This window comes from Geotrypetes seraphini, chromosome 16 (genome assembly GCF_902459505.1).
Source record: "Geotrypetes seraphini chromosome 16, aGeoSer1.1, whole genome shotgun sequence".
NCBI classification, from domain to species: domain Eukaryota; kingdom Metazoa; phylum Chordata; class Amphibia; order Gymnophiona; family Dermophiidae; genus Geotrypetes; species Geotrypetes seraphini.
In genome coordinates this window covers 23470478-23493512 of record NC_047099.1, presented here as the reverse complement: position 1 = coordinate 23493512, position 23035 = coordinate 23470478, and the positions used below count along the sequence as shown (strand labels likewise).

The 23035-nt window shown below is 46.8% G+C and overlaps 1 protein-coding gene across 3 annotated transcripts in view; it reads left to right on the top strand.

Annotated features, from left to right (window-relative positions):
- Window positions 1-23035, top strand: part of CNTROB (centrobin, centriole duplication and spindle assembly protein) — a 60520-nt gene that overhangs the window by 36022 nt on the left and 1463 nt on the right. For all 3 annotated transcript variants that reach the window (XM_033925230.1, XM_033925231.1, XM_033925229.1), the window contains exons 9-19: window positions 3478-3714; window positions 3830-3976; window positions 4435-4568; window positions 4660-4785; window positions 5141-5303; window positions 6686-7136; window positions 13126-13283; window positions 15847-15904; window positions 16183-16362; window positions 22654-22786; window positions 22873-22960. In XM_033925230.1, coding sequence (XP_033781121.1) covers window positions 3478-3714; window positions 3830-3976; window positions 4435-4568; window positions 4660-4785; window positions 5141-5303; window positions 6686-7136; window positions 13126-13283; window positions 15847-15904; window positions 16183-16362; window positions 22654-22786; window positions 22873-22960 — 1875 coding nt within the window. The remainder of the gene's footprint in view (window positions 1-3477; window positions 3715-3829; window positions 3977-4434; window positions 4569-4659; window positions 4786-5140; window positions 5304-6685; window positions 7137-13125; window positions 13284-15846; window positions 15905-16182; window positions 16363-22653; window positions 22787-22872; window positions 22961-23035) is intronic.

Below are 23035 nucleotides of genomic sequence, written 5' to 3'. Positions count from 1 at the left end.
AAATGATACCAGTACGTAACAAACATATAACACTTGAAAATCTTACACATATAATCATGAAATATAAAAATTACCACCCATCCCACCCATTCACCCTCAATTACTACAAATAAACATAATTCAAGTAGAAACATAACATATTTAAAAAGATCAAATATTTCTCCCCTAAAACCAGCCCCCCCAATAAATATATATATCTAACAAAGAAAAATGATGTTCACTCATTACAATAACTTTCTAATGCCCCCAGATCTTCTTAAAATGATCATAGTTACCTTTCTGCAAAGCAATTGCTCTTTCCATTTTATAAATATAACAAAGTGAATTCCACCAAAAAGAATAATTAATATTAGTATAATTTTTCCAATTATTAGTAATATGCTGAATTGCAACCCCTGTCATTATTAATAAAAGTTTGTTATTATGCGCTGAAATTTGACTTTTTTTCCTCATAGACATGCCAAACAGAATAGTATCATAGGATAATGCAACATGGTTTTCTAAAAGACAATTTTAATACAGGGACAATGAATGTATTAACAATATTTGAATGTATTAACAAAGATGCTTATAGCAAAAAGAACCCTGCACTTATCTTAATATTATCCTCAGGTGTGGGAAAGATCACCGCTGCTTGATTTTCCCGGTGCAGAGATTCAGCGTAGTAAAAATCTTGTAACTACCATCTTACAAGATTTTCACTACGCTGAATCTCTGCACCGGGAAAATCAAGCAGTGGTGATCTTTCCCACACCTGAGGATAATATTAAGATAAGTGCAGGGTTCTTTTTGCTATAAGCATCTTTGTTAATACATTCAAATATTGTTAATACATTCATTGTCCCTGTATTAAAATTGTCTTTTAGAAAACCATGTTGCATTATCCTATGATACTATTCTGTTTGGCATGTCTATGAGGAAAAAAAGTCAAATTTCAGCGCATAATAACAAACTTTTATTAATAATGACAGGGGTTGCAATTCAGCATATTACTAATAATTGGCAGGGTAGGTAAGGAGGAGTAGCCTCGCGGCTCGAGTGGCTACCAAGGGAGGGGGGCGGTCCGCCCCGCCCCGGGTGCAGCACAGCCGGCCAAGTCCCCTTACTTTTGTGGCGCTTTCCCGACCGACCGACAACAGCCCTAGTTCGACAAACCTCCCTGCTCTTAACCGCGAATCTAAATTACCTTCTTACAGCAGCTGTAAGAAGGAAATTTAGATTCGCGGTTAAGGGCAGGGAGGTTTGTCAGACCGGGGCTGTTGTTGGTCGGTCGGGAAAGCACCACAAAAGTAAGGGGACCTGGCCGGCTGTGCTGCACCCGGGGCAGGAGAGAAAGAGGGGGGAGAAGGACGCTGAAAGCACTGGGGAAGACAAAGGGGTGGAGAAAGACGCTGAAAGGCCATGGGGAAGACGGGGGGGGAGGGGGGGAAGACACTGAAAGCATTTGTGGAAGACAGAAGGGGGATAAAGACGCTGACAGGACATGGGGAAGACGGGGGGGGGAAGACACTGAAAGCATTTGTGGAAGACAGAAGGGGGAGAAGGACGCTGAAAGGACATGAGGAAGATAGGGGGAGAAGGACACTGAAAGGACATGGGGAAGACAGAGGGGGAGAAGGACACTGAAAGGACATGGGGAAGACAGAGGGGGGAGAAGGACGCTGACAGGTCATGGGGAAGATGGGGGGGGGGAGAAGGACGCTGGCAGGGAAGAAGACAGAGATGCCAGACTATGGGGGGAACGGAGGGAAGAAGATGGGTGCCAGACCAATTTGGAAGGGGGGAGAAAGGGAGAGGCACAGTAACAGAGCAAATGGAAGACGCAGAAGGAAGAGAGACAGTGGGTGGAAGGAACTGAATGAGAACATGAGGAAAGCAGAAACCAGGCAACAAAGGTAGGAAAATAATTCTATTTCTTTTTTTTTTTTTTTTCCTTCAGGATAAAGTAGTATATTAGTTGTGTTGATAAAAATTTATAAACAAAAGAGGCTCTGGTAGAAACCCGTTCTTCCCAATTAATATTCTTCCCAATTAATATTTCCAAATTAATAAATTCTTTTTGCTTATTTGTAAATGGGTTTCTACCAGAGCCTTTAATTCAGTAGCATAATTAAATGAAATAACTATTTCTGAAGTTTATAGGGACGGGCGGGGACGGAGGGGATTCCTCACGGGGACGGGCGGGGACGGAGGGATTCCTCACGGGGACGGGTGGGATTTCTGTCCCCGCGCAACTCTCTAAAATAGAGTGAATACCTTTTGGTGATACTTATGGAAGGAGGACATGGTTCTGCTAAGCATGGCGTGGCAGGAGGAGTGGGTGATGAGTGGTGGCCAGGGAGAGAGAGGGGCAGAATTCCTGGTGAGGATGGTGCACTGGTGAAAGAGAGAGGGCGGGAAATCTGTTGAGAATGACATGAAAAAAATGGTTCCTAGTCATTAGCGCGCAAGACAAATGCGGTCAGATGCGTGCAGGACTTTTGTGTTGTAGTTCACTGCGCGCAGTTGTCCTGAGCTAAGTTGTCCTGAGCTCAGTTGTCGCTGCGCTGTGTTGTCTTGCGCCCAAGTGTCGTTGCACTCAAGTGTCTTCGCACAATTGTCCGCGCGCCTTTGATTTGCCGCCTAAAAAATGGTGCAAGAAGAGGCTGAGAAATTCTGGCTTGCACTGTGGAAGAAGAAAATCTGGTAAGAACTGGTTGTGTTGTCATTTTGCTTTTACACCTAAGCAGCAGCGGGTACATCCGCAACCACCAAGAGCCCACAGACCCGATCCTACCAAGAGTGTGAACTCTTCCCCCCCTGCAATCTGCTAAGAAGATCGACTGTCGGTTCCGGGCGGCTTTCCCGCAGAGGAGAGAATCCTGCATTCACCGTGGGCCTCATCTGGGGCAGCCTCCTTGGAGCGGCTGGGGCACGGGCAGTGTGTCTGGGAGGGAATGCATGGATGGGAGAACATCGCAGGGGAGGAGACATAGGCATCCTGGGACTGTCGGCCAGAAGAAGCCCTTTCTGGATACGTCAATCGCTCCTCCTAAACTTACTTGCTCCACTTCATCACTGACGCTGACCCATTCTGCTTCTATTCCTTTCTCTCCTCTCTTCTACCTTCCAAAGTATTTAGATCAATGCTGTCTTTTTAAAATGTTTATTTTATTTTTATTTTTCCTCTAACTCTACTTTTCACTTCACTATTACCCTCCAGGTACTTTAGTTAGATTGTGAGCCTTCGGGACAGTAAGGGAATTTTCCAAGTACCTTTCTTATTTCTAATCTTAATGTATATTTTCTGTAAACCGCTTAGAACCTAACGGATATAGCGGTATATAAGAAATAAATTACATTACATTACATTACACTACTGGCTGGGTATTATCCCTGGTGCTGGAGGGTACTTGACCATGTTTTGTTTCAATGATTTTTTTTTAGTGCAAGGGAACAATGTGTCTTAAGCTTTATTTTTTTTATTTTTCCATGTAGGAAAGAGAGAAGGTGCAGCTGGCAAGCAGCCTGGAGTTGGAGAAAGAGCGTTGTCTGAGCCTGCAGTCTGAACGGGATTCTAGTGTGGCTGCAAAGGCATATGAGCAGAGACAGCTGGAGACCCTGCGAGCGACACTAGAGGAACAGCAAGAGGCCTGGGCTCAGAGAGAGAGGCAGCTGGAGGAACGCTACCACCAGCTACAGGAGGAAAGTGAACTTCAGTCGGAGAGAGAAAAGGTGTGTTGGTTGGGGGGGGGGCGGCTGGAATTCGGAAAGATGTGACTACCAGATGCAGGGAGATGCGGGAGGGAAGTGGAGTCATGTTGATTAGACAATTCCCTCTTACCTGCAGATGGCCTTCCAAAAAGAAACTCGGCATGCTTTGGATGCTCAGCAGCTCTTGACCTCTGTGCAAGCAGAAGTCCAGCAGCTGAAGGGGGACCTCGATGTGACCCGTCGAGAGAGGGACAGCCTACAGCTGGAAATCAGCCTTGCCAAGGTAAAGCGTGGTTATGGAGGCCAGGGTCCATGATATAAGCACATAAGCATTACCTCTGCTGAGTCAGACCATAGGTCCATCATGCCCAGCAGTCCGCTCCCGCGGTAGCCCCGCGGGAGCGGGGAACGGGGTGGTCAATGACCTGTAGTGATCTATTACTCTACTACTCTATTACTTTACAGCCTTCTCTACTGTATAGTAACCCTCTAATTGTACCCATGGATCACAATCCCTGAAGCAACAAGCTGTAATCCGAGTCGACCGCTCTCTCAAGCTTTCTGCAACCAGTATCAATACACTGTGTGTATATGGCAGTTCTACAGGTTGAAATGAACTGTTTGCTTGGGTCTATCATACTAAGGGTATGAGTTGGCCATTTAACTATGCTGCCAGTAGCTAGAGTGGCATTGTCCTGGTTCATTTGATGCCATTATCTGTCTCTTCTTCCCCCCCCCCAGGTTCGCTATGAGTCGCAGAAGTTGAAGCTGGAGTCTGAGCTGAAGGTAGCGTTGGAGCAGCAGGTCTCGGAAAGACTGGCTGAACTGCACAAGGAGAACATCCAGCAGATGACAGCTTTACGGGAACAGCACAGGTGAAAAGCGGGTATTTCTAAATCCCACACTGATTCTAAATCCTGATTTCCCCCCCCCCCCCCATTTATATTTGTGTTTCTGGGCCTGCAGGAAGCAGTTGTTGGAGCTAAGTGCTGCTCAGGAAAAGGAGCTGGCTAGTCAGCTGGCCCAGTTTCAGGCAGAGACGCAGGAGCGGGATGAGAAGCAGCGACGTGTGATGGACGATTACGAGCTCAGGTACCCGAGGGGAGTGGTGGTGGTGGTGGTGGTGGTGAGGGGCAACAGGGGTGGCCACACAGGGCCCACACTAACCAAAAGCTAAAGCGTATTTCCCTTTCCATCTCCTTCAGTCTCCTTCTCTCCCTCCCCCTCCCCCTTTGGTAATTGCTACAGTTCAACTTGAATAAATAAATTCCTGACACCTCCTTTGAAATCTTAAGTCCCAGGCATTGAGGGAGCACCAAACTGGTCCACGGAGGACCCCCCCCTCCCCCAATTGCTAAGGCCAGCCTCGGTGAGGGGATTGGAAGACTGCCCTCTATTAACCACAGTCAGATGCTGGTGGTTAATACAGACGCTGTGCTGCTTGCAGGTTAGCTCGAAATCAGGAGGAGATCCAGGATCTGCTGGCTAACCAAAGGAAGCTGGAGCTGCAAAGGACAGAAATGGTAGGACGCTTGAAGATCATGATGCAGTCTCACTGGAATGAGGCCCTCCGCCTCTTAATGAATGAGGGATCGTCTTCAGGACACCAGGTGAATTGCCGCCCAAAGAGATGGAAGGGGGAAGGACTGGGTAGCTAGCAGATAAGTTATTGATCTGTGTTCCTTAGTTAAGGGCTAATACTCCCCCCCAACTTGAAGATGCTGAAAGAAGGGGTTGAGAGTTAAGTCCGCATGTTCAACATAAGAACATAAGAAGTTGCCTCCACTGGGTCAGACCAGAAGTCCATTGCACCCAGCGGTCCGCTCCCGCGGCGGCCCATCAGGTCTGTGACCTGTGAAGTGGTTCCTGACCATTTCTATAACCTACCTCTGCTTTTATCTGTACCCCTCAATCCCCTTATCTTTTAGGAACCTATCTAAACCTTCCTTGAACCCCTGTACTGTGCTCTGGCCTATCACAGCCTCCGGAAGTGCGTTCCATGTGTCCACCACCTTCTGGGTAAAAAAGAACTTTCTGGCATTTGTTCTAAACCTGTCCCCTTTTAATTTCTCCGAGTGCCCCCTTGTACTTGTGGTTCCCCATAATCTGAAAAATCTGTCCCTGTCTACCTTCTCTATGCCCCTCAGGATTTTGAAGGTTTCTATCATGTCTCCTCTAAGTCTCCGCTTTTCCAGGGAGAACAACCCCAGCATTTTCAACCTGTCAGCGTATGAAAAGTTTTCCATACCTTTTACCAGTTTAGGCGCTCTTCTCTGAACTCCCTCAAGTACTGCCATGTCCTTCTTGAGGTACGGCGACCAGTACTGGACACAGTACTCCAGATGTGGGCGCACCATTGCACGATACAGTGGCACGATGACTTCCTTCGTCCTGGTCGTGATACCCTTTTTAATGATACCCAACATTCTGTTCGCTTTCTTTGAGGCTGTCGCACACTGTGCCGATGTTTTCAATGTTGAGTCCACCATCACCCCCAGGTCTCTTTCAAGGTTGCTCACCCCTAGCAATGATCCCCCCATTTTGTAGCCGAACATCGGGTTCTTTTTTCCTACATGCATGACCTTGCATTTCTCTATGTTAAAACTCATTTGCCACTTTGAATCACTGACTGGGAGAGCTCCAAAACCTTATAGACCAGGGATCTCAAAGTCCCTCCTCGAGGGCCGCAATCCAGTCAGGTTTTCAGGATTTCCCCAATGAATATGCCTTGAAAGCAGTGCGTGCACATAGATCTCATGCATATTCATTGGGGAAATCCTGAAAACCCGACTGGATTGCGGCCCTCGAGGAGAGACTTTGAGGTCCCTGTTATAGACCATGTTCATCCCTGAAGTTGAGAAATTGAATAGAGATAATCTAAAAGGGAGAGCCAGGACTAGTCGCACAGCCTTAGGGTGTTGTGATTACAGCAAAAGAACCCTAATCTATTTGTGTGTGTGTGTGTATATGTTTATTTTTGGCTTTTTCTTAGCTGCAGAGAGAACTTTCCCAGCCTCTGGCTGGTTCTACAGATTCCATGACGCCAAGAACCCTGGAAGGGACTTCACCACCTTCCTTTACCTCTTCCCTGCCCCTGTCTGAGATGGAGCGCAGAGCCACCCCAGGGGCATCACTGCAGGACGGACCCCAGAATTCCCCACCTGAGCATCCTGGAATGGCTGTGTCTGAGCTGAGACCCCACATTGACAGTTGGGAATCTCACACCGCTTTCCCCTGGGCAGTGCCCTTGCAGCCAGCCATCCAGCGCAGTTCTCAGCAGCAGAAAGGCCAACCCGCTGCTCCCAGCCAACAGCCAGAGCACAGCCACTCCAGTGAGGGCAAGTACCACCCGCTGCTCTTCTCTGACCTGAGTCAGTTGCTGAACCACAGCTTCGTCAGCCAGTACAGCTTTAACCCACTGGAGCACCTACCAGATGAGACAGGTATCTTACATAACCATCTTTTGGTTCAAGCAGGAATGTGTTGCTAAGCCATCTCCCTCAGATTGGTGAAGTGCAGAAATTTGCAAATGCGCTGGCATCCCTCGTAGGATGAAACAAATGATTTTTGAAAATCCAAATGATTGATAATACTGAGTGCCATTTCACTGCAATTACTGAACAGATGCAAAAGTTAGTTGTATTGATAAATGCCTTTAGGCTCTGGAATGTCATTTCCATGCCTGTGTCTGGCCTATGCTGATTGACGCTTCTGCCTTCTTGTTCCCCTTTACATGCTGGGGAGCGCAATCCAGGAGCTGACTCCCGCTGTGACTTCTCATTAGTGAGAACTCGGCCTCAGCAGCTTCCATTATTAATTCATCACTCCCTCCATACACGTACACCCCCCCCACACACCCCCCTTCTAAAGCTCTGTTGTCAATGCCTGGCGCTCTGAATGATCACTGAATTTCAACAGTACCGATGAGGTATGCTGGATTCACTGTCCACTTTGAAGAAAGCAACTTCCTGCAGGATGCCGTACCTTGCATTGGATCTGCCTATCAATTATCCAAAGATGATGCCGAGTGGGAAGCTTGTAAGTGAACAGACGGGACCCCATGTGCTCTTAGTCTCCCACCCAGTGTCATTTCTATATAATTCATAGTTTGATTCAAAACAAGCTACTACAGCCTCCTCCAAATATTTGTGCTGGAAGGACCAAGGCACTGATGGCAGACGCTCGGAGCAGCTCAAGGCTTCAATTACACTTTTGAAGCCACAGGCCAAAGGTCACCTCTATACCCTGTCCATCCAAGACCTTCTCCCTTGGTCTGTGTTGAGGAGTGGAATGATGAGAATGGCCGTGTGCCCCCACTGCCTCTCCCTCTTCTCTCAAAAGGTCAGCCGCCTTAATTAAGAGTCCTGCTGAGATTTCTCTCTCCTCAGTGTGCCATCTGTTCAGCAGGAAACATCTAAGTGTTTTTAAGCCCTGTATTTAGCTCTAATTAACAGGTGGATAAAAGGGAGCAATCGCCCAGCTCCCCTCCCATCCTCTCCAGTCTCTCTCCTCCACGCCCTTACCTGTAATGGGGGTTCTCCACTGAGGAGCACTAGCCTGATGCAGCAGACAATCCCTCCTTTTTGGTTTGTGTTGAAAGTCTCAAGGCAGACGTGCTACACAAAGCATCGGCCCCACAGGAGGGAAAGGGTTTGTTTTGGGGGATTAGGTTAAGGTTAGCAGTGGTAACCCCCACCTTGCAGGAAGTTTGATTTATCCTGATGTCACAAGCAAAAGTTGCTCCATTGACAAAGCAGGAAAATACAGTTCTTTATCGTCCTTCCAGACTGGCACAAACGGACGGGATTTACGCTCCTCTACCAGCAGGTGGAGACTGAGAGCACACAGAATTCTAACAGTACAAGTGGGCTATTCTCAGTCTCCAGCAGGTGGAGGTGGTAAGCCTGTGCCGTCTTCTTTTAGACCTCAGAAGGGTTAGGCAGTGGCCTTTTTCTCTGCCTTTATTTTCTTGTCGGACGGAGCTGGGGATCCGCGAGGGGCCGTTCCACCTTGGTGGTGTCACACTTGGGTGACAGAGTCCCTCCACCCATTTCCCCCACCTCCTCAATTTTTCTCTAGAGGAGCCTCAACTGTACACCTTGCCAAGGGTACAGTTTTGAGTGCCTCACCAGCAGACGTTTGCCTGCTTAGTTATTGCAGAGATAAAATGAACTGTAAAGCTCTTGAGATGGCCTGGGTTAATGGCATTAGACGATCATACAATGAAGCCAATGTAATAAGATGCCTAAGCTTAGCATACTTTGTAGTGCTGCTCTGTTTGAAGCTTGTATCAAGTGTAAAAAGGGTTAACATGCACATGCTAATCGATGGAAATAAGATGCATATGAACTTAACTTCCAATACAAGAGTGCAGTATAAGTAATGTAGCTTAACTACTACACTAGAGGTGAAATATATCAAGAACTGTTCTTTTCTCTCTCCTAATCCCACCCAGACACTCTACACCCAGACACCCTTCTTGAGGGCCACAATCCAGTCGGGTTTTCAGGATTTCCCCCAATGAATATGCATGAGATCTATGTGCACGCACTGCTTTCAATGCATATTCATTGGGGAAATCCTGAAAACCCGACTGGATTGCGGCCCTCGAGGAGGGACTTTGAGATCCCTGCTCTACACTTTTTCTGTATACTCCTGTCTTCAACACCAGCCAGTCTGAAAGAAAGGCAAGTGTAGTGGGGGGCTGTAGAGTGAGGCAAGGGGCTAGGTCAGGGGTAGGGAACTCCGGTCCTCAAGAGCCGTATTCCAGTTGTGTTTTCAGGATTTCCCCAGTGAATATGCATTGAAAGCAGTGCATGCACATAGATCTCATGCATAGTCATTGGGGAAATCTTGAAAACCCGACTGGAATACGGCTCTCGAGGACCGGAGTTCCCAATCCCTACCCCTAGGCTAGGTGGGCAGGAGGGTGCAAAATCCCAAACTAGACTAGGGAGCCTGTAATGGATTTTTGTTTTAATTCAGTGGTTCGAGGTGGAGACTTTGGGCCTCTTCTATTAAACTGCACTTGCAGTTTCTGGCGCGGGGAGCTGCGCTGAATTGCCCGTGCTGCTCTCGACGCTCATAGAGTTCCTATGAGCGTCGGGAGCAGCGCAGCTCTTTGCACTAAAAATTGCAAGCGCAGTTTAATAGAAGAGGGGGTTAGTTTAACTTTAATCTAATCACTAAGGTGTTTAAGATGTCTGATCATTAGAATAAATAATCAATGGCCCCCAAATCTTTTTAAACTTATTATAATTTCCTTGTTGCATGGCAAGCACCCTTTCCATTTTATATATATGGCATACTGAATTCCACCAAAAAGTATAATTAAGTTTAGTGTAATCTTTCCAATTTCCAGTAATCTGCTGAATGGCAACCCCTGTCAATATCAATAGAAGTTTATTATTATTTGCAGAAATTTGGCTTTTAAATCTCATTGATGTACCAAATAATATAGTTCAATATCAAAGGGCTAATGTCTCTACTATCTCATCAACTACTATATAATTGGCTATTTAGGGCTTCAGACATGCCATTATTGTTCGCTCGTTTTTCTCGGCGACACAAAATAGTCTTGGTGGCTATGGCTGTGGCTTCTTCATTCGCCCATTCAAAGAATGTTTTTTTTTTTAATTTTTTAATATTTTTTAATACTTTTAATAATTTTTATCTGTTTTTCTTTGTAAAGTGCATAGTGCTCTCATAAATATTTGCAATAAAACAATTTTTGCAATAAAAATTGACTTATCTTAAATGTGTGTTGTTTCCTTAATAGGATCGGGTAGGGGCTTGTCACATCGACATGTTTCGCCGTGAGGCTTTTTCAAGATTATATCCCCTGTAAGAATGAAAGAAGACATTGTATTTCCCTTTCTATATTTCTTACAAGCATATCTTTACTTAATTTTAAGGGAACCATATAGTAAATAATTATAAACCACATGCTCACCCTTTTTCAGTTTTTTCAGACCATCCCGATGTAAACGAGCGAACAATAATGGCATGTCTGAAGCCCTAAATAGCCAATTATACAGTAGTTGATGAGATAGTAGAGACATTAGCCCTTTGATATTGAACATAAATTATGGACCAATGTTGAAGAAGAGACTGGGTTATTTACTTCCAAATAATATAGTGTCATATGAAAGGGCAACATGATTTTCCAACAATGAATTTGGGACCAAATTAACTTCCAAAAGGCATTTATATAGGGACAGAAAAATATTAAATGGTCCAATGTCCCAGCTTCTAAACCACAATGCCAGCATCTATTAGACCTAGAGCTATCCAACTTCTGTAAACCAACTGGGGTCCAAAAAGCTCTATGCAACAAAAAAAACCAAGTCTGTCTCATAGATGCTGCCCTTGTGGTTTTTATTCTCCAAGACCAAAAACGTGGCCATTGAGAGGCAGAAATTTGGTGCCCAAGCTCAATGCTCCAAATATCTCTAAGGACAGTTTTTTATTCAAATATCCATACAACAATTTATACCACTGTGCGGCTTGGTGACCCAAGAAATCCGCCTGAAAGCATAGGAATTCCAAACTATACTGAGAATTAAGAACTTTCCATTCAGGGAAACCCTCCTGAATAGCCTGCTTCAATTGCAACCATTTAAAGTTTTGTGGCTTATTTAAACCAAATTTAAACACCTTAGTATTAGATAAGATATAGGGGGGGTGGGATTGTGAAAGGTAAACTGTTTGTTATTAATGTATGGGTGGGTGGGATGGGACTCTTTTATATCTATATATTTGGGGGAATATAAGTAAGATTGTCAAGTGATTAGTTAAAATTTTTCTGATTGTTTATTATACACTTGTAATATTTGAAAATGAATAAAGATTAAAAATAAAAATCTAATCATTAGAGATGAAAGTTAGTTTGCCTTTAATCTTAGAACTTTTTTTGGGGGGAGGGGGAGGTTAGCATGCTGTTTTTGTTTTGTTTTTAAAGGGGGGGTCAGCTCAGTTTTCAAGTTTGATTCACTGCAAATCAAAGTGTTGCAATTGTAAAATTATATACCAATTGTGAAGTAGTGAAAAAGGAGACGGGACAAAAGCGTGCGAGACAATCGAGCCCCAACAAGACGGAGCAGACAATCGCACGCAGGGACATCAGCGCGCCAGACTTAAAATTAATTTTAAAGTGCTCCGAAGGGGTGTGTATGGGGGGAAAACCCCCCACTTAAGTTAGTACTGTTGCCGCTGCCGTTGGGGGATGTATGGGGGAGAACCCCCCCACACGACAGAGGAAATTGACGTTTTTCCCTAAAAAAAGGGGAAAAACGCCTCTTCCCAACGGCAGCGCAAACAGTACTAACTTAACTGCGGGGGTTCCCTCCCCAAACCCCCACTCGGAGGACTTTAAAATTAAGTTTGTCCAGCGCGCTGATGTCCTGCGCATGATTGTCTGCTCCGTATTGTTGGCGCTCGATTGTCCCATCACCTTTTTTTACTACTACACAATTGGTCCACAATCCGGTCAGGTTTTCAGGATTTCCCTTATTAATATGCCTGAGACTTATTTGCATACACTGCCTTCATTGTATGCAAATAGGTCTCATTCATATCCATTATGGAAATCCTGAAAACCTGACCTGGTGAGAGCCAAGGTTGCACACCCCTGTTCTACAGGTATATGCGTTCCTCTTGCTAAATTTTAGCACACGTTTTATTACTGCTTTTTCAGATAATATACACCCACAAAATAAAAATCCCTACACAAAACCAGAGATGAAAAAAGTAGGGATCACTAGTTTTGCTTTCAGAAACTATCAATATAAGCTTCAACACCAACCGGTCTGTGTTCAGACTAAGCTGAATAACACTACAGTCTCGGTAGCATTTCTCCACTACATATTGCAGATTTTATGATCCCTGAGGCAGATGGTATGCCACCGAAACATGGTGCCATGTTGAGTCTTCTGAGAATATAAATTGGCTCGTCCAAGATCACACATAATGCTTTCATAATAAACTATGATATCGGACTCCTCTGTGAAGGTTTGTTCTCCGTCCCTCCTTTCTTTTGTCAGGTTTGACGCATTCTAAATTTTCAACATGTATAGGCCAGTACAAGAGGTTAGTGATGGCGAAGTTCCATCCAGAGAAACAGCAGGGACCTAGGAAACTAGATGGTCGGACAATCCATGGTAATACTCTTGGCTTAATGGTTATTACAAAGTCTCATACAGTTAAGCAAACTAAAGGAGATTCAAGCAGCTATATTGTTGTGAGCTTTCAGTACTAAAGATAGTATATGTTCAGTTGATTTGAGTAGATTCACTGAGAAGCAGGTGAAGCTACAGTTATTGTATATCCATAGCGACGTGGATCACCATAACTGGGAAGACTGGGACAATTGGTCTTTTTCTGATTGTAAAAGCAGCAGACCTGAAATCTCTTCCTGTGATTGCTTCTGCCTAGCACTCGGCTTTGAGCAAGACAACCCAGCAGAGCACCCATTCACTGATGAGCCTGAGAAAGTGATGGGTTTGAATCCATCAGCCACTGACGACAGCTTGTCGCAAAACTACAGCATGGAGAAACTGAAACACCAGGAGCTGCAACAGTACATCCAGCTGGTGCGTGTGCCCTGTGCCCTCCATCTTCAGACCTGCTACTTAACAGCACTGTCTGCCCTCTGCATATAATTCTTCCCAAGACTAGTTGTAGCAGTCCATCCAGGGTAGTCGGCCACGCATGAGTGACAGCACCAGGTCAGATATGTGCTCCCAGAGCCCAGAAGAGTCTGGAAAAGCTCTATGGCAGGGGTGTCCAACCTTGGTCCTTGAGGGCTACAATCCAGTCAGGTTTTCAGGATTTCCCCTATTAATATACATGAGACTTATTTGCATACACTGCCTTCATTGTATGCAGATAGATCTCATTCATATTCATTATGGAAATCCTGAAAACCTGGCCTGGCAATTGAAACTTGCCTATCGGGGCTGACAGCAGACCAGGAGAAAAGTCCCTCTCATTTATTCTGCCATCATCATGTTCCACTTTTCCTCTGGGTAGTGCTATGAAGTCCACTGCTTCTTCTTTGGATCATTCTCCAATCTCTGCTTCAACCTATCACATTAACTTTTACATGGACAGTAAGGGATTTTCATCTTCATTTTAAAAGCACTATCTACCCTTGCATGCTCAGCTGAACATGTAACTCCCAAACTGATCTCTGCCTTAATTGTCCAGATTACTTCCCTGTAACATTGTAAGATTACTTCCCTGTAACATGGATTCTCCTTGGGCAGCAGAATAAATCCCTGCCACATCCCCTTATGATTGAAATGGCCTAAGCTTTGGAATAGGTTGAGGAGAGAAGCTTCAATTGCACAAGAGGGAGTTATTGCTCATGCCCAGAGTTTGTCCAGACTATTCTAGGCTCTAGGAGGGCCTAGAATAGTCGAGACTAGTGCTGTCTGATTCAGGAAAAAAAATTTTGATTCGATTCAGCCTACTGAATTGGTTTTTAGATTCAATTCAATTTTCCTGCCCAAATTGGGTGTTTTTTTCAAACATCCTGGTGGGTTTATTTTATAGCCTCTTCACCCCCTTTGCCTTCTCCTAACCATACTGGCACTATGGTGTAAACAAAATAAACAAATAAGACTTTTCTTCTCTCTCTTAAATCCTATCCCACGTTTGCGATCTAACACCAGCTCTGGCAGGATACACTTTTCAAATCTGACATTGTAATTACAAAATGGAAAATAGAATTAGTTTTTCTACCTTTTGTTGTCTGGTCATTATTCAAATCTTGTTGGTCCCAGGCTCTGGTTGTCTTCTGATAACTTGCTTGCCAGGGTCTCCTTCTTTCTCCGATCTAACCATCCATCTACCATTTCTGTCCTCCCCTACCGTTTCCCTTCCCTCCTCCAGAGATCTGGCATCTTTCTTTTTTTTCGTCTCCATCCACAGATCCACCTTTTTCTTAACTACCCTTTCATCCAGCATCTCTCCCTCCTTCCCCACCACCCCAGGGTCCACCATCTCTCCCTTTCTTTTCCCAACTACCCTCCTATCCAGTATGTATCCCCCCATCCACACCATCCCTTGTGTCCAACTTCTCTCCCCTTTTGTTCCTTCCCTCCCTAAATCCCATTGTCCATCATCTCTCTCCTCTATTTTTAGACCCATTATTTCTTCCCCCCCCCAAAGTCTGACATATGCACATCTCTTTGAACCCCCCTTCCCTCCCTCCGTGTACTTCTACACCAGGGCCTCCCTCCCCCCCCCCCCCAAAAGGCCTGTACCCCCATTGAAAGCCTGCCTGTCCTCCCTGGAGGCCTATGCCACCATTCCTGGCCTGTCCCCTCTTTGAAGGCCTGTTCCCCCCCTTAAAGGCCTGTTCCCCGTTAAAGACCTGTTCACCCCCCAAGGCCTGTCCCACCCCATGAAGGACTTCCCCCCCCCCCCAGGAAGGCTTCCGTGTTCCCACTGGGCTCTCCGAACCGTTTACCTTACAGTTCCAGCCTGTAGCCGAAGATCGCGGTTACAGCTCTTTGCACTGCTGTGCTTTGAGCTGTTTCCTATGCTGCGGTCCCGCCCCTCCTCTGACGTCAGAGGCATGATCGCGGCAGAGGAAACAGCTCAAAGCACTGCAGTGCAAAGAGCTGTAACTGCAATCTTCGGCTACAGGCTGAAGCTGTAAGGTAAACGGTTCGGGGAGGCCAGGGGGAACACGGAGGCCTTCCCGGGGGGGGGGGGGGGTGCGCAGTCTTTCGGGGGAGCAGTCCTTCGGGGAAGCCGGATGCAGCACTTCCCAATTCACCCTCCCTCCTCACCCTCTAAAATAGTTACGGCAGCGGCCAGCCAGCAAGAGCAGTGCTGCCGCTCATGCTTTAGGAAGCAAGGGGAGAGAGTCCGAATCGGAAAGCCGATTTTTAAAAAACATTTAAATCGATTTGAATAGATTCACCCGAAGTGAACCTATTCGAATTGTGACTCGGGCAGCACTAGTCGGGACAAACTCATGGACATGGGTGACATCATCTTTGGTCTGCATCAGGGTTGATGTCATCCATGTGTGGGATAAAATCCTGTTCTTATTGCCTTCTCTTTCTGTTATGTGCCATTAGCCTTTTCCTGTTTCTTCTTTCATTCTTTCATCGTCTGCTGTTTCTTGGGATTCTCTTTTAGCTGCTGGACCGTACACCTGGGGATCCCCTAAACCGAAAGCAGGAGAAGTCCGAACAAGGTAAGAAGTCATCTCCATCCCTGTTTGCTTGGGAAACCTACTGCTGATTCCAAAGGCTGAGAAAATGCTGCAGTATGTGCACAGTGGTGCTCTATGGGAAGACCTTGTACTGGTGGGACTGCTGATGAGAACTGGATGGGGAGGAGGGAGGCCTCACAATGGAAGGAGTCTGGAGAAGAGCTGGATAGGTAGGAGCCTGGAAGAAACCTAGATGACCAAGGCAGAGGCAGCTTGTAGAGTGAGGTGATGATTTTGTAGTGCATTTGTTTTCTCTGCAGGGGGCTCACTGGGGTTCCAAGATGGACAACCTATGGACAGCTGGGACCAGACACGACCTCCACTATCCAGTCAGAAATCTGGACCTCGCATCCTACCAGCTGTGCAGAAATCCAAGGCCCCTGAAATCATTTCGAGAATCAAGAGCCAAGGAGCATATAGCCCACCTAAACTGACCGTAGGTGAGCAAAACAAACTACCCATCTCTCCCTCTTTCCTCTTCCTCTCAAACCTATTCTGGAGGATCTCCAGCCATTCGAGTTTTCAGGATAGCCTTAATGAATATGCTTGAGAGCTTTCCATATAGTGGAGGTGATGGGCAGGCAAATCTCTCTCAGGGCTACCCTGAAAACATGGGACTGGCTGGAGGTCCCCCAGAACAGGTTTGAGAACCACTGCTCTCTCTTACCTGTAATGGCTGAGTTGAGCCGATAACCCCCGTTTAAATAGGAGGCTAGGACGGTCTTTGTTCTTGCATAATAGAACAGCTCTGGACTGAGATGGGTGAGTGCCGGGACAGTGACTGAGGCCATGATCTAGTTCAGGGGTGCACAACTCCAGTCTTCCAGGGCTGAATCCAGTCGAGTTTTCAGGATTTTCCCAGTGAATTTGCATGAGATCTATTTGCCTGCACTGCTTCCATTGTATGCATATTGATCTCATGGGTATTCATTTGGGAAATCCTGAAAACCTGGTCTGGCGAGGGCTGAAGTTGTGCACTCCTGATCTAGATCTTCATTATCCCAGGACAAGCAGGCAAATATTCTTGACTGATGGGTGACGGCACCGACGGAGCCCCGGTACGGACAATTTTAGAGTGATTGCACTCTAAGAACTTGGAAAGTTCTGGCATGCCGCACCGCGCACGCGCGAGTGCCTTCCCGCCCGACAGAGGCGCGCGGTCCCCAGTTTCTTAGTTTCCGCGGAGCTAAGAAGACGCGTTTTTTCAACGGCTGTTGAAAATTTTTTGACTTGCCTTCCCGCTCGCGTAAACCTTTTTGGCTTTTTGCCTGTTTCCTTTTTCTTTAATTTTTGTAAAAAAAAACAAAAAAAAAACAACTTTTCTTTTTTTAGTCAAATTTGGCTTTTCCGCTGCGGGGCCTTCTGCCACCATCGAGGCCTCGGCCTTCGATTTGGCTGAAGCCGTTTTTACGTTCATGCCCCCTCAGCCAGGGTTTAAAAAGTGCCAGCGGTGTGCTCGGCCTATATCTCTCACGGACCCACACAACTGGTGCTTACAGTGTTTGGGTCCTGAGCATCAGGCTTCCACCTGCACCCGCTGTGCCACACTTAAAAAACGAACATTAAAAAATCGCCAAATATAACAGCGATTACTGTTCGGTGCCGAAATGTCCGATCCCGTTCCATCGACTCCGGCTTCGGCACCAGTTCAGTCGGCACCCTCTTCTTCGACGCCGCGCAACACCGCACCGGCGTCCCAGCATTCAGGTAAGCCGGCTAAGAAGCCTTCCCCGCTGGAGCGTCCTCCGGTCTCGAGTGCAGTGAGTCCAATCCTGCCGACTGTGAGGCGCCAGCGGAAGCGCTCCGCCCCTATCGAGGTGAGTCCCTCGACATCGGGCTCCTCATCTCCGGGGCGTCGAGCGGCACCGCAGGTACCGCAGAAGAAAAAGGCGGTACCGGTGCCATCCCTCGATGACCGTATTGCGGCCATTCTCCAGGTGCAGCTCAAGGAGCAATTACAACAGCTCCTTCCAGCTATCATGGCACCGAACCTTCCGGTGCTGGTCTGCACTGAGCCGGTGCCAATAGTGGAACAACCTGTGCTGTCTGTATCCACTCCTTCGGTACCGCTTCACTCGACCTCATCGGTATCGATGCCAGTCCTCGCACCGGAGCCGAGAGCTCAACATCAGTCGGTGCAGACTTCGGCACCGGTGCCACCGATTACATCACCTGGCTCGGTATCGATGAGATCGGGTAAGTCGGTGCGCAAAACCCGACATGTAGAACCATCTACTCCAGAGTCTCGGGACCGTTCTTCCCATGTCAGGGATCCTGATCTGTGGGGAGATTCAGAACAACCCTTTCTCTCTGAAGGTGAATGTTCCTCAGATGAGGATGATTCTGCTGTGCCTGACCCATCCTCTAGGCATGACACTTCATCTTTCTCGAGTTTTTTGAAAGATATGTGTGACTCTTTGTCTATTCCTTTGGAGGCTGAGTCCAAAAAGTCTAAAGCTTTTTTGGATGCCCTTGACTTTGACCAACCTCCAAAGGAATTTTTGAAGCTCCCTCTTCACGACATCTTGAGGGAGACTTTCTACAAGAATTTGGAGACTCCCTTAACGGTTCCAGGGGCCCCACGTAAATTAGACTCTTTATACAAAGTAATTCCCATTCCTGGGTTCGACAAACCTCAACTTCCACACGAATCTTTACTTGTCGAATCCACCCTTAAAAAATCTTCAGGAGCCAGTGTATATGCTTCTGTACCTCCTGGCAGAGAGGGTAAAGCCATGGATAAATTTGGTAAGAGGCTCTACCAAAATGCAATGTTGGCAAATAGAGCTGGTAATTATGCTTTTCATTTTTCTTTCTACCTTAAACATCTCCTTACCACCATGGCTTCATTTGAGAAGTACCTTCCCCAACGGAAACAACAATCCTTTCACCATTGCTTGTCGTCTCTGTTTCAACTGCGTAAGTTCATGGTTAGGTCCATTTACGACACCTTCAAACTTACATCCAGAGCGACAGCAATGTCTGTGGCAATGCGTCGCCTGGCCTGGCTTAGGGTATCTGAACTTGATGTTAATCATCAAGATCGGTTAGCCAACGCCCCGTGCCTAGGGGATGAGCTTTTTGGGGAATCCATGGACTCGACTACTCAAAAGCTCTCTGCTCATGAGACACGCTGGGATACCCTGCTTAAAAATAAGAAAAAGCCTCCCCCAGCAAGGCCTTTTAGACAACAGTCAGCCTATCAACGCCGCTTCACAGCTCGCCCATTGCCAGCAACAGCTCAGCAACCCAGACGTCAGCGGCAGCAACAACGTCAGCCTCCCAGACAACAGCAGCAACAGCAGCCTGTGAAGCCACCTCCACAGCAGAAGACACAGCCCTTTTGACTTAATTCTCCAAAGTATAGCCAGTACTCCTATATCTGCTCTCCTGCCTCAACCTATAGGAGGTCGTCTTTCTCTGTTCCTCAGCCAGTGGGAAGTTATCACTTCGGACCAATGGGTCCTCAACATCATCCGCCATGGCTACTCTCTCAACTTTCAGACTCTTCCGCCCCAAAACCTGCCAAAAGAGTCTGCTTTGAACAGTCCTCAATCTGCCCTCCTTATTCAGGAAGTCCAATCCCTCCTCCTTCTGAACGCTATAGAAGAAGTTCCTCTAGATCAAAAGGGGCAGGGATTCTACTCCCGTTATTTTCTAGTACCCAAAAAAACAGGAGATCTCAGACCTATTCTGGATCTTCGCGATCTCAACAAACATCTAGTAAAGGAAAAATTCAAGATGCTTTCCTTAGCCATTCTTTATCCTCTTCTCAATCAAGACGACTGGCTATGCTCCCTCGATCTCAAAGAGGCATACACTCACATTCTGATCAATATAACCTCAAGACGGTATCTTCGCTTCATGATCAATCATTGTCATTACCAATACAAGGTGCTGCCCTTCGGTCTTGCTTCCTCTCCAAGGGTGTTCACCAAATGTCTTATTGTGGTAGCTGCTTTTCTACGCTCTCACCACCTTCAGGTATTCCCTTACCTGGACGACTGGTTAATCAAGGCCACATCCGCTCAAGCAGTTCTCCTGGCCACCAACCAAACCATCCTGTTTCTACGAATACTGGGATTCGAGATCAATCTACCCAAGTCTCATCTCATCCCCACTCAGAGACTTCAATTCATTGGAGCGATGCTGGACACACTCCTCATGAGAGCATTCCTACCATCCAATCGTCTTCAGACCCTTCAGTCTCTATGTCAGCAGGTGCTTCCACAACATTCCATCTCGGCCAAACAAATGATGATACTCTTGGGTCACATGGCATCCACAGTCCATGTCATACCCCTCGCACGTCTTCACCTGCGCACTCCTCAATGGACCCTTGCTACTCAGTGGTCCCAAGCGACGGATCCTTGCTCACGACACATATTTGTGACATCATCTCTTCGTCAGTCTCTACAATGGTGGTTGGTATCCTCAAATCTATCCAGAGGTCTTCTGTTCCATCAACCTCCTCATCAACTAGTCATCACCACCGACGCCTCTCCTTATGCATGGGGAGCTCATTTGAACGAGTTCCAGACTCAAGGTCTTTGGACAGCCCAGGAAAAGAAGCATCACATCAATTTCCTGGAACTCAGAGCGATGTTTTATGCCCTCAAGGCCTTCCAACATCTTCTCTTTCCTCAGGTCCTTCTGCTGTGCACAGACAATCAAGTGGCCATGTACTACATCAACAAACAAGGGGGGGACAGGCTCTCGCCTCTTATGCCAAGAAGCCCAGAAGATCTGGACTTGGGCCATAGATCACCATCTCTTCCTGAAAGCTATCTACATTCAGGGAGAACAGAATTCCTTAGCGGACAAGCTCAGCAGAATTCTCCAGCCTCACGAGTGGACACTCGATCCTGTAATTCTACAATCTATCTTCGCTCAATGGGGCACTCCTCAGATAGACCTCTTTGCAGCTCCTCACAATCACCAGCTGCCCCTATTCTGCTCCAGACTCTACTCTCCTCACCGTCTGGCAGCGGATGCATTTCTCCTCGACTGGTCCAATCTGTTCCTGTACGCTTTCCCTCCTCTGCCTCTCATGTTGAGAACCTTGTTCAAGCTCAAGAGGGAACGAGCCACCATGATTCTGATTGCTCCGAGGTGGCCCAGGCAACATTGGTTCTCCCTTCTACTTCAACTCAGTTCCAGGGAACCTTTTCTTCTTCCTCTGTTTCCTTCTCTGCTTACACAGCATCAGGAGACCCTTCTACATCCCAACCTCCAGTCTCTGCACCTGACAGCTTGGTATCTCTCGGGCTGACCTCTCATGATACTCTTTTGTCTCAGCCCGTTCGTTCCATTCTAGATGCCTCCAGGAAACCAGCCACTCTGCAATGTTACCATCAGAAGTGGACGAGATTTTCTTCCTGGTGTCTTCTTCATCATCTTGATCCCACTTCCCTGGCAGTGGAGACGTTGTTGGATTATTTGCTTTCTTTGTCTGACTCTGGCCTTAAGTCTTCTTCCATCAGAGTCCACCTCACTGCCATTACTGCTTTTCATGAGCTGGTCCATGGAAAACTTCTCTCAGCTCATCCCCTGGTGTCCAGGTTCATGCGGGGTCTTTTCAATGTGCAACCACCTCTTAAAGCCCCTCCTGTTATCTGGGATCTCAATGTGGTTCTTTCCGCCTTAATGAAGCCTCCATTTGAACCTTTGGCTACCTCTCCTTTCAAGTTTCTCACTTGGAAGGTACTTTTCCTTATTGCTCTTACCTCTGCCAGGAGAGTCAGTGAGCTTCATGCACTGGTTGCAGATCCACCTTTTACGGTCTTTCACCATGACAAGGTGGTTCTGCGTACACATCCAAAGTTTCTCCCTAAGGTTGTCTCTGAATTCCATCTCAACCAATCCATTGTTCTGCCTGTTTTCTTTCCAAAACCTCATTCTCATTCTGGGGAACAAGCTCTGCATACTTTGGATTGTAAAAGGGCTCTAGCTTTCTATCTAGAGCGTACGAAACCCCACAGATCAGTTCCCCAACTCTTTTTGTCCTTTGATCCGAATAAATTGGGACGTCCTGTTTCTAAACGTACATTGTCTAATTGGCTAGCAGCGTGCATTTCATTCTGTTATGCTCAGACCGGACTGACACTGGAAGGTTCTGTCACAGCCCATAGAGTCCGAGCAATGGCAGCATCTGTAGCTTTCCTCCGTTCCACTCCTATTGAGGAAATCTGCAAGGCTGCTACTTGGTCCTCAGTTCATACTTTTACATCTCATTATTGTCTGGATACATTCTCCAGACGGGATGGACACTTCGGCCAGTCTGTTTTGCAACATTTATTTTCCTAATGGCCAACCTTCCCTCCATCCCTCTTTTTGTTAGCTTGGAGGTCACCCATCAGTCAAGAATATGCTGCCTGCTTGTCCTGGGATAAAGCACAGTTACTTACCGTAACAGGTGTTATCCAGGGACAGCAGGCAGATATTCTTGCGTCCCTCCCACCTCCCCAGGTTGGCTTCTTAGCTGGCTTATCATAACTGGGGACCGCGCGCCTCTGTCGGGCGGGAAGGCACTCGCGCGTGCGCGGTGCGGCATGCCAGAACTTTCCAAGTTCTTAGAGTGCAATCACTCTAAAATTGTCCGTACCGGGGCTCCGTCGGTGCCGTCACCCATCAGTCAAGAATATCTGCCTGCTGTCCCTGGATAACACCTGTTACGGTAAGTAACTGTGCTTTTTGTTCCCAATTAACACTACTTTTATTTCTTCAATAAGGTCCTGAGGGGGAAGTGCCATCACCCAAGGCACTTGTAGATATTTCCCGCTTGCTTCAATGTCAACAGGCTGACCACACTGTGCCCACAGTGGAGGAGCTTTACACATACCTACGGGCCATGGACCTTAGCAAGTAAGTTGTAGGAGGGAGGGGTGTTCACTTTCTTTCAGTAATACATTGTCATAATCTGTTCAGTGCAGCTCACATCTCTCTTCCAGGTTCCAAGAAAAAGAAGTGAGGAGTCAGACCCACCCCTCAGCTCGCCGCAACCTGGACCCTCGACTAAATGAGGCAGTCAAAAAGGAGGTAGGAAATGTAGATCGCTGCCTGTCGTTGCTTTTCATGCTGTGCTGGGCTTAATAAGGGCATCTTCTGTTACAT